This window comes from Pecten maximus, chromosome 1 (genome assembly GCF_902652985.1).
Source record: "Pecten maximus chromosome 1, xPecMax1.1, whole genome shotgun sequence".
In the NCBI taxonomy this organism is placed as follows: Eukaryota; Metazoa; Mollusca; class Bivalvia; order Pectinida; family Pectinidae; genus Pecten; species Pecten maximus.
In genome coordinates, this window is record NC_047015.1 from 4748180 (window position 1) to 4766131 (window position 17952).

Genomic DNA, 17952 nt, shown 5'->3' on the forward strand with positions numbered 1-17952 from the left:
TGAGTTTAGTGTTATTAGTCCACCAACTGATTTATACAAATCGCCCTTCGTCTGTGGTCCTTCTGTCTGTAAACAGTCCTTGTTATCATTTATTGAAAAGTACTGGAGGGATATTCTTCAAACTTCATGTGTAGGTTCCCCTTGGTCCCTAGTTTATGCTATTTGAATTTGAAATTTTGGTCAGAAAAACAAAATGACCAACAGATGGCTATCTTGGATTTTGATAATTGAAGTTAGTTATTGCCATATCTCGAAAAGAATTGGAGGGATATTCCTCAAAATTCATGTGTATGTTCCTGTTGGTCCCTAGCTGCACCATGTGAATTAAGATTTTTGATCAGAAAAACAAAAGGGCCGACAGGCGGCCATCTTGGATTTCGAGAATTGAAATTTGTTATCACTATTACTTGAAAAGTACTGGAGGGATGTTTGTCAAACTTTACATATAGGTTCTACTTGTTCATGTTATAGAATTAGTAAGAGAAAAAAGGAAAGAAGAGAGAATATCAGTGTAACATAGAACCCAATAAAGATCATTCAATGATGGGTGCCAAGATCCCTCTAGGAACTCTTGTATTTGATCTCATTCCCCCTTAATATGTTCAGACATAGCAAGGTGACTTCAACTGTGGGTCACACAGTATCCCAGCTTTATTGTGAAGGAAAACAACATTTAGTGTAAAATCCTCTCTTTAATGACAACAGTGTATTAAATCACACAAGCCTCAACATTCATTGAATTCAAATTGACTGGGTATTATTTAAAACATACTTGGTCTTTATACTGGTACACACTAGTGTTGTACATCAGGTTAACTTTTTACTAATTTTACATGAAAATCATGTCCCAGACACTACTGACTTAACCAAATTTTTTCCATCCATGACTGGCATGTTGTAACCGTCCCAACATCTGGGGCGTCAACCGACGTCTACAAACAATCTAAAGTAGGTAGTCTGGGGCGTCAACCGACGTCCACAAACAATCGGACATCTAAGGTAGGTAGTCTGGGACGTCAACCGACGTCCACAAACAATTTAAGGTAGGTAGTCTGGGGTGTCAACCGACGTCCACAAACAATCTAAGGTAGGTAGTCTGGGGCATCGACTAACGTCCACAAACAATTCAACATCTAAGGTAGGTAGTCTGGGGTGTCAACCGACGTCCACAAACAATCTAAGGTAGGTAGTCTGGGGTGTCAACTGACGTCCACAAACAATCTAAGGTAGGTAGTCAGGGGTATCAACCGACAGCCGACGTCCACAAGCAATCTAAGGTAGGTAGTCTTCGCTCTATACAACCTTGTACCGTCCCTTGTTCATTGGTTGGTATGATGTTTGCTGTAAAATAAAAGTAAAATAATGCTTTAAATCATAGTAAACCATCTAATCCTGAGATAATTCTATATTTGGTTCGGTTTATTTTGCTTTAAGTCATATTAACAGCTATGGTCATTTAAGGATGTGCTAGGTTTTGGAGGTGGAGGAAAGCTGGAGTACCCAAAGAAAAACCACTTCCTACAGACAGTACCAGGCAACTGCGAACAACGGTTTCAAACTCACGACCCAGAGAAGGAGGGCTAGAAATAATAATTTCAGGCCCGAAATCCATGAAAATTAAAAAAAAAAAAAAAACCAACAGTACATGTACTTCCTTTTTCACTACAGTAGACTCCTTACAAATCTGATGAGAACATACCTCTGCTGTGAGAGACTACAGTGGAATCCCTACAAATCTTAAGAGAACCTACCTCACTGCTGTGAGAGACTACAGTAGACTCCCTACCAATCTGATGAGAACCTACCTCACTGCTGTGTGAGACTACAGTAGACTCCCTACCAATCTGATGAGAACCTACCTCACTGCTGTGTGAGACTACAGTAGACTCCCTACCAATCTGATGAGAACCTAACTAACTGCTGTGTGAGACTACAGTAGACTCCATACCAATCTGATGAGAACCTACCTCACTGATGTGTGAGAGACTACAGTAGACTCCATACCAATCTGATGAGAACCTACCTCACTGCTGTGTGAGAGACTACAGTAGACTCCCTACCAATCTGATGAGAACCTACCTCACTACTGTGAGAGACTACAGTAGACTCCATACCAATCTGATGAGAACCTACCTCACTGCTGTGTGAGAGACTACAGTAGACTTCCTACCAATCTGATGAGAACCTACCTCACTGATGTGTGACAGACTACAGTAGACTCCCTACCAATCTGATGAGAACCTACCTCACTGCTGTGTGAGAGACTACAGTAGACTCCCTACCAATCTGATGAGAACCTACCTCACTGCTGTGTGAGAGACTACAGTAGACTTCCTACCAATCTGATGAGAACCTACCTCACTGATGTGTGACAGACTACAGTAGACTCCCTACCAATCTGATGAGAACCTACCTCACTGCTGTGAGACTACAGTAGACTCTATACCAATCTGATGAGAACCTAACTCACTACTGTGTGAGAGACTACAGTAGACTCCCTACCAATCTGATGAGAGCCTACCAAATAGATGTGTGAGAGACTACAGTAGAGTCTTACCAATCTGATGAGAACCTACCTCACTGCTGTGTGAGAGACTACAGTAGACTCCCTACCAATCTGATGAGAACCTATCTCACTGCTGTGTGAGAGACTACAGTAGACTCCCTACCAATCTGATGAGAACCTACCTCACTGCTGTGTGAGAGAATACAGTAGAGTCTTACCAGTCTGATGAGCTCCTCCTTGATGAGACGCGTGATCTCTTTCTTGGCCTTCTGTATGGCCATATCACTGGTGGCCTCTATAGCCAGGTACAGTTTCCTCTCTCCTTCCTTCACCTCTTTACCAGGTAAGAAGTATGTCCCTCTCACTGTTATTCCAGCCTCTGAGTACTCACAGATCTGGGCAAGTGCCTCCTGTTAAAAAAATATATTACATTGTACTAAATCAAAGTTTACACTTAAAGATACACTGAACTGACCAAAGATCTATTATGTACTATTGTGCAAGCAAAACAACTCAAAACTCTGCCTATACCCCAAAAAATGGTTGATTTATCAATATTGGCAACAAATTTCTCTTCCATACAGAGTGTTTCAGCAACATCAAAACTTTCTGATTATGCCAAAATGATTTGCTAGTATTCAGATTGAGGCTGACCTTTGATGTGACCTTCCAGCGTGCTGTCTGTGGGAAGTCATTGATCTCCAGCTCCTCCTCATAACGTTTGAAAGTCTCTGCATTACTGTCTGCGCCATCGTCATCCTCCGTCTGTGGTCGGTAGCCAAGCTTGGCATTGATCTTCTCTGCCATTTGCTCTGCTATCGTCTTTGACTTTAAATAGTAAATAAGACCAATCAACATCGTCAATTCTATCATACTTGAGGAGTTAAAATCTTCGAAATGATGCACATTCTTTAATTAAATATGCAGAAAATGTATTGCAAGCAATCCTCTATCCCCATTTTATCTCATGCGACCAAAGAAAGGGAAACCCATCACTTTGTACTGAATGTGGTAGTGCAATAGCTTATGACAGCATGTGACGACTCTGAACAAATACATGTCGTGGAGAATGTGACCGTCTCTAAATAAATACATGTTGTAGAGAATGTGACCGTCTCTAAATAAATACATGTCGTGGAGAATGTGACATCTCTGAACAAAGACATGTTGTGGAGAATGTGACCGTCTCTAAATAAATACATGTCGTGGAGAATGTGACCGTCTCTAAATAAATACATGTCGTGGAGAATGTGACCGTCTCTAAATAAATACATGTTGTGGAGAATGTGACCGTCTCTAAATAAATACATGTCGTGGAGAATGTGACCGTCTCTGAATAAATACATGTCGTGGAGAATGTGACCGTCTCTGAATAAAGACATGTTGTGGAGAATGTGACCGTCTCTAAATAAATACATGTCGTGGAGAATGTGACCGTCTCTGAATAAATACATGTCGTGGAGAATGTGACCGTCTCTGAATAAAGACATGTTGTGGAGAATGTGACCGTCTCTAAATAAATACATGTCGTGGAGAATGTGACCGTCTCTAAATAAATACATGTCGTGGAGAATGTGACCGTCTCTAAATAAATATACATGTTGTGGAGAATGTGACCGTCTCTAAATAAATACATGTCATGGAGAATGTGACCGTCTCTAAATAAATACATGTCGTGGAGAATGTGACCGTCTCTAAATAAATACATGTCGTGGAGAATGTGACCGTCTCTAAATAAATACATGTCATGGAGAATGTGACCGTCTCTAAATAAATACATGTCGTGGAGAATGTGACCGTCTCTAAATAAATACATGTCATGGAGAATGTGACGGTCTCTAAATAAATACATGTCGTGGAGAATGTGACTGTCTCTAAATAAATATACATGTTGTGGAGAATGTGACCGTCTCTAAATAAATATACATGTTGTGGAGAATGTGACCGTCTCTAAATAAATATACATGTTGTGGAGAATGTGACCGTCTCTAAATAAATACATGTTGTGGAGAATATGACCGTCTCTAAATAAATACATGTTGTGGAGAATGTGACCATCTCTAAATAAAGACATGTCGTGGAGAATGTGACCGTCTCTAAATAAATACATGTCGTGGAGAATGTGACCATCTCTAAATAAATACATGTCGTGGAGAATGTGACCGTCTCTGAATAAAGACATGTCGTGGAGAATGACCATCTCTAAATAAAGACATGTCGTGGAGAATGTGACCGTCTCTGAATAAAGACATGTTGTGGAGAATGTGACCGTCTCTAAATAAATATACATGTTGTGGAGAATGTGACCGTCTCTAAATAAATACATGTTGTGGAGAATATGACCGTCTCTAAATAAATACATGTTGTGGAGAATGTGACCATCTCTAAATAAATACATGTCGTGGAGAATGTGACCGTCTCTGAATAAATACATGTCGTGGAGAATGTGACCGTCTCTGAATAAAGACATGTTGTGGAGAATGTGACCGTCTCTAAATAAATACATGTCGTGGAGAATGTGACCGTCTCTGAATAAATACATGTCGTGGAGAATGTGACCGTCTCTGAATAAAGACATGTTGTGGAGAATGTGACCGTCTCTAAATAAATACATGTCGTGGAGAATGTGACCGTCTCTAAATAAATACATGTCGTGGAGAATGTGACCGTCTCTAAATAAATATACATGTTGTGGAGAATGTGACCGTCTCTAAATAAATACATGTCATGGAGAATGTGACCGTCTCTAAATAAATACATGTCGTGGAGAATGTGACCGTCTCTAAATAAATACATGTCGTGGAGAATGTGACCATCTCTAAATAAATACATGTCATGGAGAATGTGACCGTCTCTAAATAAATACATGTCGTGGAGAATGTGACCGTCTCTAAATAAATACATGTCATGGAGAATGTGACGGTCTCTAAATAAATACATGTCGTGGAGAATGTGACTGTCTCTAAATAAATATACATGTTGTGGAGAATGTGACCGTCTCTAAATAAATATACATGTTGTGGAGAATGTGACTGTCTCTAAATAAATATACATGTTGTGGAGAATGTGACCGTCTCTAAATAAATACATGTTGTGGAGAATATGACCGTCTCTAAATAAATACATGTTGTGGAGAATGTGACCATCTCTAAATAAAGACATGTCGTGGAGAATGTGACCGTCTCTGAATAAAGACATGTCGTGGAGAATGACCATCTCTAAATAAAGACATGTCGTGGAGAATGTGACCGTCTCTGAATAAAGACATGTTGTGGAGAATGTGACCGTCTCTAAATAAAGACATGTTGTGGAGAATGTGACCGTCTCTGAATAAATACATGTCGTGGAGAATGTGACGTCTCTGAATAAATACATGTCGTGGAGAATGTGACGGTCTCTAAATAAAGACATGTCGTGGAGAATGTGACTGTCTCTAAATAAATACATGTCGTGGAGAATGTGACCGTCTCTGAATAAAGACATGTTGTGGAGAATGTGACCTTCTCTGAATAAAGACATGTTGTGGAGAATGTGACCGTCTATAAATAAATACATGTCGTGGAGAATGTGACCGTCTCTAAATAAATACATGTCGTGGAGAATGTGACCATCTCTAAATAAATACATGTCGTGGAGAATGTGACGTCTCTGAATAAATACATGTCGTGGAGAATGTGACCGTCTCTGAACAAATACATGTCGTGGAGAATGTGACGTCTCTGAACAAAAACAGGTCACGGAGAATGTGGCCTTCTCTGAAAAAAGTTGGTTTATAGATGACCCAATTTTTGTATGTGACACTTAGCCTTTGTAGGTAAGAGAGAAAATGAAAGATGTCCATATCAAAGGGTGCAAGTCTGTAGTTCCCCACCATTAATACATGTACCGGTGGATACTCAACATTAATACATGTACGTACCGGTAGATACCCACCGTTAATACGTGTATCGGTGGATACCCACCGTTAATACGTGTACCGGTGGATACCCACCGTTAATACGTGTACCGGTGGATACTCAACATTAATACATGTACCGGTGGATACCCACCGTTAATACATGTACCGGTGGATACCACCTGTTAATACATGTACCGGTGGATACCCACCGTTAATACATGTACCGGTGGATACTCAACATTAATACATGTACCGGTGGATACCCACCGTTAATACATGTACCGGTGGATACCACCTGTTAATACATGTGGATACCCACTGTTAATACATGTACCAGTGGATAGCCACCGTTAATACATGTACCGGTGGATACCCACCGTTAATACATGTGGATAGCCACCGTCAATACATGTACCGGTGGATACCCACGTTAATACATGAACCGGTGGATACCCACCGTTAATACATGTGGATACCCACTGTTAATACATGTACCAGTGGATACCCACCGTTAATACATGTACCGGTGGATAGTCACCGTTAATACATGTACCAGTGGATACCCACCGTTAATACATGTACCAGTGGATACCCACCGTTAATACATGTACCGGTGAATACCCACCGTTAATACATGTACCAGTGGATACCCACCGTTAATACATGTACCGGTGGATACCCACCGTTAATACATGTACCGGTGGATACCCACCGTTAATACATGTACCGCCGTTAATACGTATACCGGTGGATACTCACCGTTAATACATGTACCGGTGGATACCCACCGTTAATACCTGTACCGGTGGATACCCACCGTTAATACCTGTACCGGTGGATACCCACCGTTAATACATGTACCGGTGGATACCCACCGTTAATACCTGTACCGGTGGATACCCACCGTTAATACATGTACCGGTGGATACCCACCGTTAATACCTGTACCGGTGGATACCCACCGTTAATACATGTACCGGTGGATACCCACCGTTAATACATGTACCGCCGTTAATACGTGTACCGGTGGATACTCACCGTTAATACATGTACCGGTGGATACGCACCGTTAATATATGTGGATACCCACCATTAATACATGTACCAGTGGATAGCCTAAAACTGACTGGTATCTGTAGGATCATGGTAAAAGTTTCTATGAGATGTTACATGCACAATATATATCTTGGTTATCTCCCTTACAGAATATGTCGTTTTTATTGGTGTATCCCACATTGATAAAGTGATTGTGCTTTTGTGAAAATTTTTCTAAGGTTCACTAATCTGTAACAGATTGGATGAAGACTTACAGCCACTTGTGGTGCTGCTCCGTCCCCAGTCATGATAGACTTGGCAGCCTGTTGGGTGATGTCCTGGGCATCTGGTCCTATCTTCTTCTGCATGTTGATCTTTGCTGCCAGGCGTTTAGCCAGCTCCAGCTTCTGCTGGTTGGAGACTGTTGGTGCCAAAGCCTGTGGTTGTGGTGTCTGGGCCGGTACTATTGGCTTTGCGACATCAGTTACTCGCTTTACACTTGCAAACATGTCTTCAATCTGCTGGTCAATCTGGTCATAGAGTGTAATATAGGTAGAATATCAACACGGTATCTGGGGGAAACATAGAGTGTAATATAGGTAGAATATCAACACGGTATCTGGGGGAAACATAGAGTGTAATATAGGTAGAATATCAACACGGTATCTGGGGGGAAACATAGAGTGTAATATAGGTAGAATATCAACACGGTATCTGGGGGGAAACAGAGTGTAATATAGGTAGAATATCAACACAGTATCTGGGGGGGAAACAGAGTGTAATATAGGTAGAATATCAACACAGTATCTGGGGGAAACATAGAGTGTAATATAGGTAGAATATCAACATGGTATCTGGGGGGAAACAGAGTGTAATATAGGTAGAATATCAACACAGTATCTGTGGGGAAACATAGAGTGTAATATAGGTAGAATATCAACACAGTATCTGGGGGAAACATAGAGTGTAATATAGGTAGAATATCAACATGGTATCTGGGGGGAAACAGAGTGTAATATAGGTAGAATATCAACATGGTATCTGGGGGAAACATAGAGTGTAATATAGGTAGAATATCAACATGGTATCTGGGGGAAACATAGAGTGTAATATAGGTAGAATATCAACACAGTATCTGGGGGGAAACATAGAGTGTAATATAGGTAGAATATCAACACAGTATCTGGGGGAAACATAGAGTGTAATATAGGTAGAATATCAACATGGTATCTGGGGGAAACATAGAGTGTAATATAGGTAGAATATCAACATGGTATCTGGGGGAAACATAGAGTGTAATATAGGTAGAATATCAACACAGTATCTGGGGGGAAACATAGAGTGTAATATAGGTAGAATATCAACACAGTATCTGGGGGAAACATAGAGTGTAATATAGGTAGAATATCAACACAGTATCTGGGGGAAACATAGAGTGTAATATAGGTAGAATATCAACATGGTATCTGGGGGAAACATAGAGTGTAATATAGGTAGAATATCAACACAGTATCTGGGGGGAAACATAGAGTGTAATATAGGTAGAATATCAACACGGTATCTGGGGGGAAACATAGAGTGTAATATAGGTAGAATATCAACATGGTATCTGGGGGGAAACATAGAGTGTAATATAGGTAGAATATCAACATGGTATCTGGGGGAAACATAGAGTGTAATATAGGTAGAATATCAACATGGTATCTGTGGGGAAACATAGAGTGTAATATAGGTAGAATATCAACATGGTATCTGGGGGGAAACATAGAGTGTAATATAGGTAGAATATCAACATGGTATCTGTGGGGAAACATAGAGTGTAATATAGGTAGAATATCAACATGGTATCTGGGGGGAAACAGAGTGTAATATAGGTAGAATATCAACACGGTATCTGGGGGAAACATAGAGTGTAATATAGGTAGAATATCAACACGGTATCTGGGGGAAACATAGAGTGTAATATAGGTAGAATATCAACAGTGCTTTGGAATGTCTGAACAATGGTATTAGTTTTATTTGTATGTATATTGATACATAGTTCATTAGTCATTTACAGTGAATAAACCATAAATAGAAGGCTTATGGTGTAAAAGCTTACATCCAAACTGGAATCCTCATCATCAGAATCCTGGAGACCAAGAGCTGCCTTTTGTGCTTTCTTTCTCTCATCAGCTAAATGGGCCTCAGTCTCATCAAACTTGAACCCTTTACCTTTGAACCCACTAGAGCTCTTCACAGTACGTCCCTCCTGTAAAATCAAAATACTCCAGCTATACATTTGATTCTAATTTTGATCAGCTTTCACTTGATTGAACAGTTTTCATACCGGACCTGTATTGCTCGATGACTGCAAAATGTTTAAACTGTAAAGATTTACGTACTAATAATTTCATTATGAAATAGATAGAGGCAACAAAGATGAAAAGAATTGTGTAATCACAATGCCGTTCAGGAAAAACACTGCTAAATATCAAACATTAGATGATATTTTACTATGAGTAAAAGTTTGACGAAGTTGGTCCAGCAAATGTAGGTCATGGTCATTCATCTGATCAACCTTGAGAGACCTCCAGCCCAGCACTGACCTAATATCATAATCCTGGGCCTCTTAGATATTGAGAAATAAAAGTCACAAGTTCATGCAATGCCTTAAACAAAATTAGTTTCAGCGCTGGTAAACAAAGTCCTTAAACAAAATTAGTTTCAGCGCTGGTAAACAAACTACTTACAGCCTTGGCTCTTTCCTTGTACTCATTCCACAGGCGTTCAAGGTCTCCAGGTACATTAGCTCCAGACATCTCTAGGGCCTTCAGGATGTCTCCTGCATACCGCTCCTGCTCAGGTGTGATGAAGGTGTAAGCAAAGCCCCTGTTACCTGCTCTTCCTGTTCGGCTTTTTACAACAACATACATGTATCGAATATTAGTAGTTGGGTATTACTTGATATTAATATCGAATATTAGTAGTTGGGTATTACTTGATCTTAAAACTGAAGGTTTTACACAAACATCACATTGTGATACATGTATTCGTGGATATAAATTACACCAGTTAATTTAGTCTTTTATAATAAATATTGTAAACGTAGATATATCAGAATTCAACCTATAGTAGTGATTTTTTTTTAATCATTCCTCTAAATCATTATTGCACTAATCCTTTTAATTTGGTTTCGTAAACTAAAATTTGAGTACCCAACACAAGTATGTCTACAATACCCTCAGAGCTTATAATAGTCATGAGACTTAAATCTCATTTGATTTTCATTTAATTTCAGGTATAAATTGATGATATAATCGGTATAATTCTGACAGTGGAAATACTATACATAATGAGGTGTGTAATATCACCATTGTAATGAATTTAGACATGATTTAGGAGACAACTGTTGTTCTACAGTGATGGTAACAACTTACCCACATCTATGTACATAGTCCTCGTAGTGGTTGGTACAGTCGTAATTAACTACCAGGATCAAGTGACGTACATCCAAACCTCGAGCTGCTACAGACGTTGCTACCTAAAATAGATCAATAATCAAACTGCACACATGATGTTATACAGATTCCAGAATACAGACAAAAACAGCAGTTTGACTTAAACAGATATAACCTTCCCCTTGATTACCATATACACAGATATAACCCTCCCCTTGATTACCATACACACAGATATAACCTTCCCCTTGATTACCATATACACAGATATAACCCTCCCCTTGATTACCATACAGATATAACCCTCCCCTTGATTACCATACACAGATATAACCCTCCCCTTGATTACCATACAAACAAATATAACCCTCCCCTTGATTACCATACACAGCTATAACCCTCCCCTTGATTACCATTCACAGCTATAACCCTCCCCTTGATTACCATACACACAGATATAACCCTCCCCTTGATTACCATACACACAGATATAACCCTCCCCTCAATTACCATACACACAGATATAACCCTCCCCTTGATTACCATACACACAGATATAACCCTCCCCTTGATTACCATACACACAGATATAACCTTCCCCTTGATTACCATACACACAGATATAACCCTCCCCTTGATTACCATACACACAGATATAACCCTCCCCTTGATTACCATACACACAGATATAACCCTCCCCTTGATTACCATACACACAGATATAACCCTCCCCTCAATTACCATACACACAGATATAACCCTCCCCTCGATTACCATACACACAGATATAACCCTCCCCTTGATTACCATACACACAGATATAACCCTCCCCTTGATTACCATACACACAGATATAACCCTCCCCTTGATTACCATACACACAGATATAACCCTCCCCTCAATTACCATACACACAGATATAACCCTCCCCTCGATTACCATACACACAGATATAACCCTCCCCTTGATTACCATACACACAGATATAACCCTCCCCTTGATTACCATACACACAGATATAACCCTCCCCTTGATTACCATACACACAGATATAACCCTCCCCTTGATTACCATACACAGATATAACCCTCCCCTTGATTACCATACACAGATATAACCCTCCCCTTGATTACCATACACAGATATAACCCTCCCCTTGATTACCATACACACAAATATAACCTTCCCCTGATTACCATACACACAGATATAACCCTCCCCTTGATTACCATACACACAGATATAACCCTCCCCTTGATTACCATACACACAGATATAACCCTCCCCTTGATTACCATACACAAAGATATAACCCTCCCCTTGATTACCATACACACAGATATAACCTTCCCCTTGATTACCATACACACAGATATAACCCTCCCCCTGATTACCATACACACAGATATAACCCTTCCCTTGATTACCGTACGCACAGATATAACCCTCCCCTTGATTACCATACACAGATATAACCCTCCCCTTGATTACCATACACACAGATATAACCCTCCCCTTGATTACCATACACAGATATAACCCTCCCTTGATTACCATACACACAGATATAACCCTCCCCTTGATTACCATACACACAGATATAACCTTCCCCTTGATTACCATACACACAGATATAACCCTCCCCTCGATTACCATACACACAGATATAACCCTCCCCTCGATTACCATACACACAGATATAACCTTCCCCTTGATTACCATACACACAGATATAACCCTCCCCTTGATTACCATACACACAGATATAACCCTCCCCTTGATTACCATACACAGATACAACCCTCCCCTTGATTACCATACACACAGATATAACCCTCCCCTTGATTACCATACACAGATATAACCTTCCCCTTGATTACCATACACACAGATATAACCCTCCCCTTGATTACCATACACACACATAACCCTCCCCTTGATTACCATACACACAGATATAACCTTCCCCTGATTACCATACACACAGATATAACCCTCCCCTTGATTACCATACACACAGATATAACCCTCCCCTTGATTACCATACACACAGATATAACCCTCCCCTTGATTACCATACACACAGATATAACCCTCCCCTTGATTACCATACACACAGATATAACCCTCCCCTTGATTACCATACACACAGATATAACCCTCCCCTTGATTACCATACACACAGATATAACCCTCCCTTTGATTACCATACACAGATATAACCCTTCCCTTGATTACCATACACACAGATATAACCCTCCCCTTGATTACCGTACACACAGATATAACCCTCCCCTTGATTACCATACACACAGATATAACCCTCCCCTTGATTACCATACACAGATATAACCCTCCCCTTGATTACCATACACAGATATAACCCTCCCCTTGATTACCATACACACAGATATAACCCTCCCCTTGATTACCATACACACAGATATAACCCTCCCCTTGATTACCATACACACAGATATAACCCTCCCCTTGATTACCATACACACAGATATAACCTTCCTCTTGATTACCATACACACAGATATAACCCTCCCCTTGACTACCATACACACAGATATAACCCTCCCCTTGATTACCATACACAGATATAACCTTCCCCTTGATTACCATACACACAGATATAACCCTCCCCTTGATTACCATACACACAGATATAACCCTCCCCTTGATTACCATACACACAGATATAACCCTTCCCTTGATTACCATACACAGATATAACCCTCCCTTGATTACCATACACACAGATATAACCCTCCCCTCGATTACCATACACACAGATATAACCCTCCCCTCGATTACCATACACACAGATATAACCTTCCCCTTGATTACCATACACACAGATATAACCCTCCCCTTGATTACCATACACACAGATATAACCCTCCCCTTGATTACCATACACACAGATATAACCCTCCCCTTGATTACCATACACAGATATAACCTTCCCCTTGATTACCATACACACAGATATAACCCTCCCCTTGATTACCATACACACACATAACCCTCCCCTTGATTACCATACACACAGATATAACCTTCCCCTGATTACCATACACACAGATATAACCCTCCCCTTGATTACCGTACACACAGATATAACCCTCCCCTTGATTACCATACACACAGATATAACCCTCCCCTTGATTACCATACACACAGATATAACCCTCCCCTTGATTACCATACACAGATATAACCCTCCCCTTGATTACCATACACAGATATAACCCTCCCCTTGATTACCATACACACAGATATAACCCTCCCCTTGATTACCATACACACAGATATAACCCTCCCCTCGATTACCATACACACAGATATAACCCTCCCCTCGATTACCATACACACAGATATAACCTTCCCCTTGATTACCATACACACAGATATAACCCTCCCCTTGATTACCATACACACAGATATAACCCTCCCCTTGATTACCATACACACAGATATAACCCTCCCCTTGATTACCATACACAGATATAACCTTCCCCTTGATTACCATACACACAGATATAACCCTCCCCTTGATTACCATACACACACATAACCCTCCCCTTGATTACCATACACACAGATATAACCTTCCCCTGATTACCATACACACAGATATAACCCTCCCCTTGATTACCGTACACACAGATATAACCCTCCCCTTGATTACCATACACACAGATATAACCCTCCCCTTGATTACCATACACACAGATATAACCCTCCCCTTGATTACCATACACACAGATATAACCCTCCCCTTGATTACCATACACACAGATATAACCCTCCCCTTGATTACCATACACACAGATATAACCCTCCCCTTGATTACCATACACACAGATATAACCCTCCCCTTGATTACCATACACACAGATATAACCCTCCCCTTGATTACCATACAGATACAACCTTCCCCTTGATTACCATACACACAGATATAACCCTCCCCTTGATTACCATACACACACATAACCCTCCCCTTGATTACCATACACACAGATATAACCTTCCCCTGATTACCATACACACAGATATAACCCTCCCCTTGATTACCATACACACAGATATAACCCTCCCCTTGATTACCATACACACAGATATAACCCTCCCCTTGATTACCATACACACAGATATAACCCTCCCCTTGATTACCATACACACAGATATAACCCTCCCCTTGATTACCATACACACAGATATAACCCTCCCCTTGATTACCATACACACAGATATAACCCTCCCTTTGATTACCATACACAGATATAACCCTTCCCTTGATTACCATACACACAGATATAACCCTCCCCTTGATTACCGTACACACAGATATAACCCTCCCCTTGATTACCATACACACAGATATAACCCTCCCCTTGATTACCATACACAGATATAACCCTCCCCTTGATTACCATACACAGATATAACCCTCCCCTTGATTACCATACACACAGATATAACCCTCCCCTTGATTACCATACACACAGATATAACCCTCCCCTTGATTACCATACACACAGATATAACCCTCCCCTTGATTACCATACACACAGATATAACCTTCCTCTTGATTACCATACACACAGATATAACCCTCCCCTTGACTACCATACACACAGATATAACCCTCCCCTTGATTACCATACACAGATATAACCTTCCCCTTGATTACCATACACACAGATATAACCCTCCCCTTGATTACCATACACACAGATATAACCCTCCCCTTGATTACCATACACACAGATATAACCCTCCCCTTGATTACCATACACAGATATAACCCTCCCTTGATTACCATACACACAGATATAACCCTCCCCTTGATTACCATACACACAGATATAACCCTCCCCTCGATTACCATACACACAGATATAACCCTCCCCTCGATTACCATACACACAGATATAACCTTCCCCTTGATTACCATACACACAGATATAACCCTCCCCTTGATTACCATACACACAGATATAACCCTCCCCTTGATTACCATACACACAGATATAACCCTCCCCTTGATTACCATACACACACATAACCCTCCCCTTGATTACCGTACACACAGATATAACCCTCCCCTTGATTACCATACACACAGATATAACCCTCCCCTTGATTACCATACACACAGATATAACCCTCCCCTTGATTACCATACACACAGATATAACCCTCCCCTTGATTACCATACACACAGATATAACCCTCCCCTTGATTACCATACACACAGATATAACCCTCCCCTTGATTACCATACACACAGATATAACCCTCCCCTTGATTACCATACACACACATAACCCTCCCCTTGATTACCGTACACACAGATATAACCCTCCCCTTGATTACCATACACACAGATATAACCCTCCCCTTGATTACCATACACACAGATATAACCCTCCCCTTGATTACCATACACACAGATATAACCCTCCCCTTGATTACCATACACAGATATAACCTTCCCCTTGATTACCATACACACAGATATAACCCTCCCCTTGATTACCATACACACACATAACCCTCCCCTTGATTACCATACACACAGATATAACCTTCCCCTGATTACCATACACACAGATATAACCCTCCCCTTGATTACCGTACACACAGATATAACCCTCCCCTTGATTACCATACACACAGATATAACCCTCCCCTTGATTACCATACACACATATAACCCTCCCCTTGATTACCATACACACAGATATAACCCTCCCCTTGATTACCATACACACAGATATAACCCTCCCCTTGATTACCATACACACAGATATAACCCTCCCCTTGATTACCATACACACAGATATAACCCTCCCCTTGATTACCATACACACAGATATAACCCTCCCCTTGATTACCATACACACAGATATAACCCTCCCCTTGATTACCATACACACAGATATAACCTTCCTCTTGATTACCATACACACAGATATAACCCTCCCCTTGACTACCATACACACAGATATAACCCTCCCCTTGATTACCATACACAGATATAACCTTCCCCTTGATTACCATACACACAGATATAACCCTCCCCTTGATTACCATACACACAGATATAACCCTCCCCTTGATTACCATACACACAGATATAACCCTCCCCTTGACTACCATACACACAGATATAACCCTCCCCTTGATTACCATACACAGATATAACCTTCCCCTTGATTACCATACACACAGATATAACCCTCCCCTTGATTACCATACACAGATATAACCCTCCCCTTGATGACCATACACAGATATAACCCTCCCCTTGATTACCATACACACAGATATAACCCTCCCCTTGATTACCATACACACAGATATAACCCTCCCCTTGATTACCATACAGATATAACCCTCCCCTTGACTACCATACACACAGATATAACCCTCCCCTTGATTACCATACACACAGATATAACCCTCCCCTTGATTACCATACACACAGATATAACCCTCCCCTTGATTACCATACACACAGATATAACCCTCCCCTTGCTTACCACAGATTTTATTTCAAGAGTTACCTGTTACTTTGAATGTCCATTTACATATAATCAGCTGCAGAACTTGATAAAGTGCAACTTCCCCAAACCGATCACCTCTTTATACCAATCATAGCTATATACGGAATAGATCCTTCTTTATTGTAGTAATAACTAGAGGCCCAGTGGGCCTGTTTCTTTCCCGTTTCTACAGTAACTTTGAAGTTGATTTTGGCAATTTTCGCATGTATTTAGCTGATTACCACTTTATTCAATTTTCTGGTCCTTCATTTCAGCATACTATTGGCCTAATATCAGGTTTCGGAGTCTCTTGGCTATTGAGAAATCATTGTTTAAAGATTTCAGCTTATTTGACTCCTGTGACCTTTAATGAAAGTCCAGGTCATTCATTAAAACAAAGTCCCTGGGCCTCTGGATTGTGGAGGAGAAGTTTTATTAAAAATTTAGCTTATTTGACCCCTGTCACCTTGAATGTAGGTCAAGGTCATTTATTTGAAAAAACTTGGT

The 17952-nt window shown here is 40.5% G+C and overlaps 1 protein-coding gene across 1 annotated transcript in view; it reads right to left on the reverse strand.

Annotated features, from left to right (window-relative positions):
* Positions 1-1138: 1138 nt before the first annotated feature.
* The window catches only part of LOC117322907 (probable ATP-dependent RNA helicase DDX46), a 40001-nt gene continuing 23187 nt past the window's right edge, over positions 1139-17952 (reverse strand). The window contains exons 13-19 of the mRNA XM_033877860.1: positions 10859-10962; positions 10172-10334; positions 9541-9690; positions 7715-7969; positions 3161-3334; positions 2725-2916; positions 1139-1341 (exon numbers count right to left, since the gene is read on the reverse strand). Of these exons, the coding sequence (XP_033733751.1) occupies positions 1294-1341; positions 2725-2916; positions 3161-3334; positions 7715-7969; positions 9541-9690; positions 10172-10334; positions 10859-10962 (1086 nt within the window). The 3' untranslated portion in view covers positions 1139-1293. The remainder of the gene's footprint in view (positions 1342-2724; positions 2917-3160; positions 3335-7714; positions 7970-9540; positions 9691-10171; positions 10335-10858; positions 10963-17952) is intronic.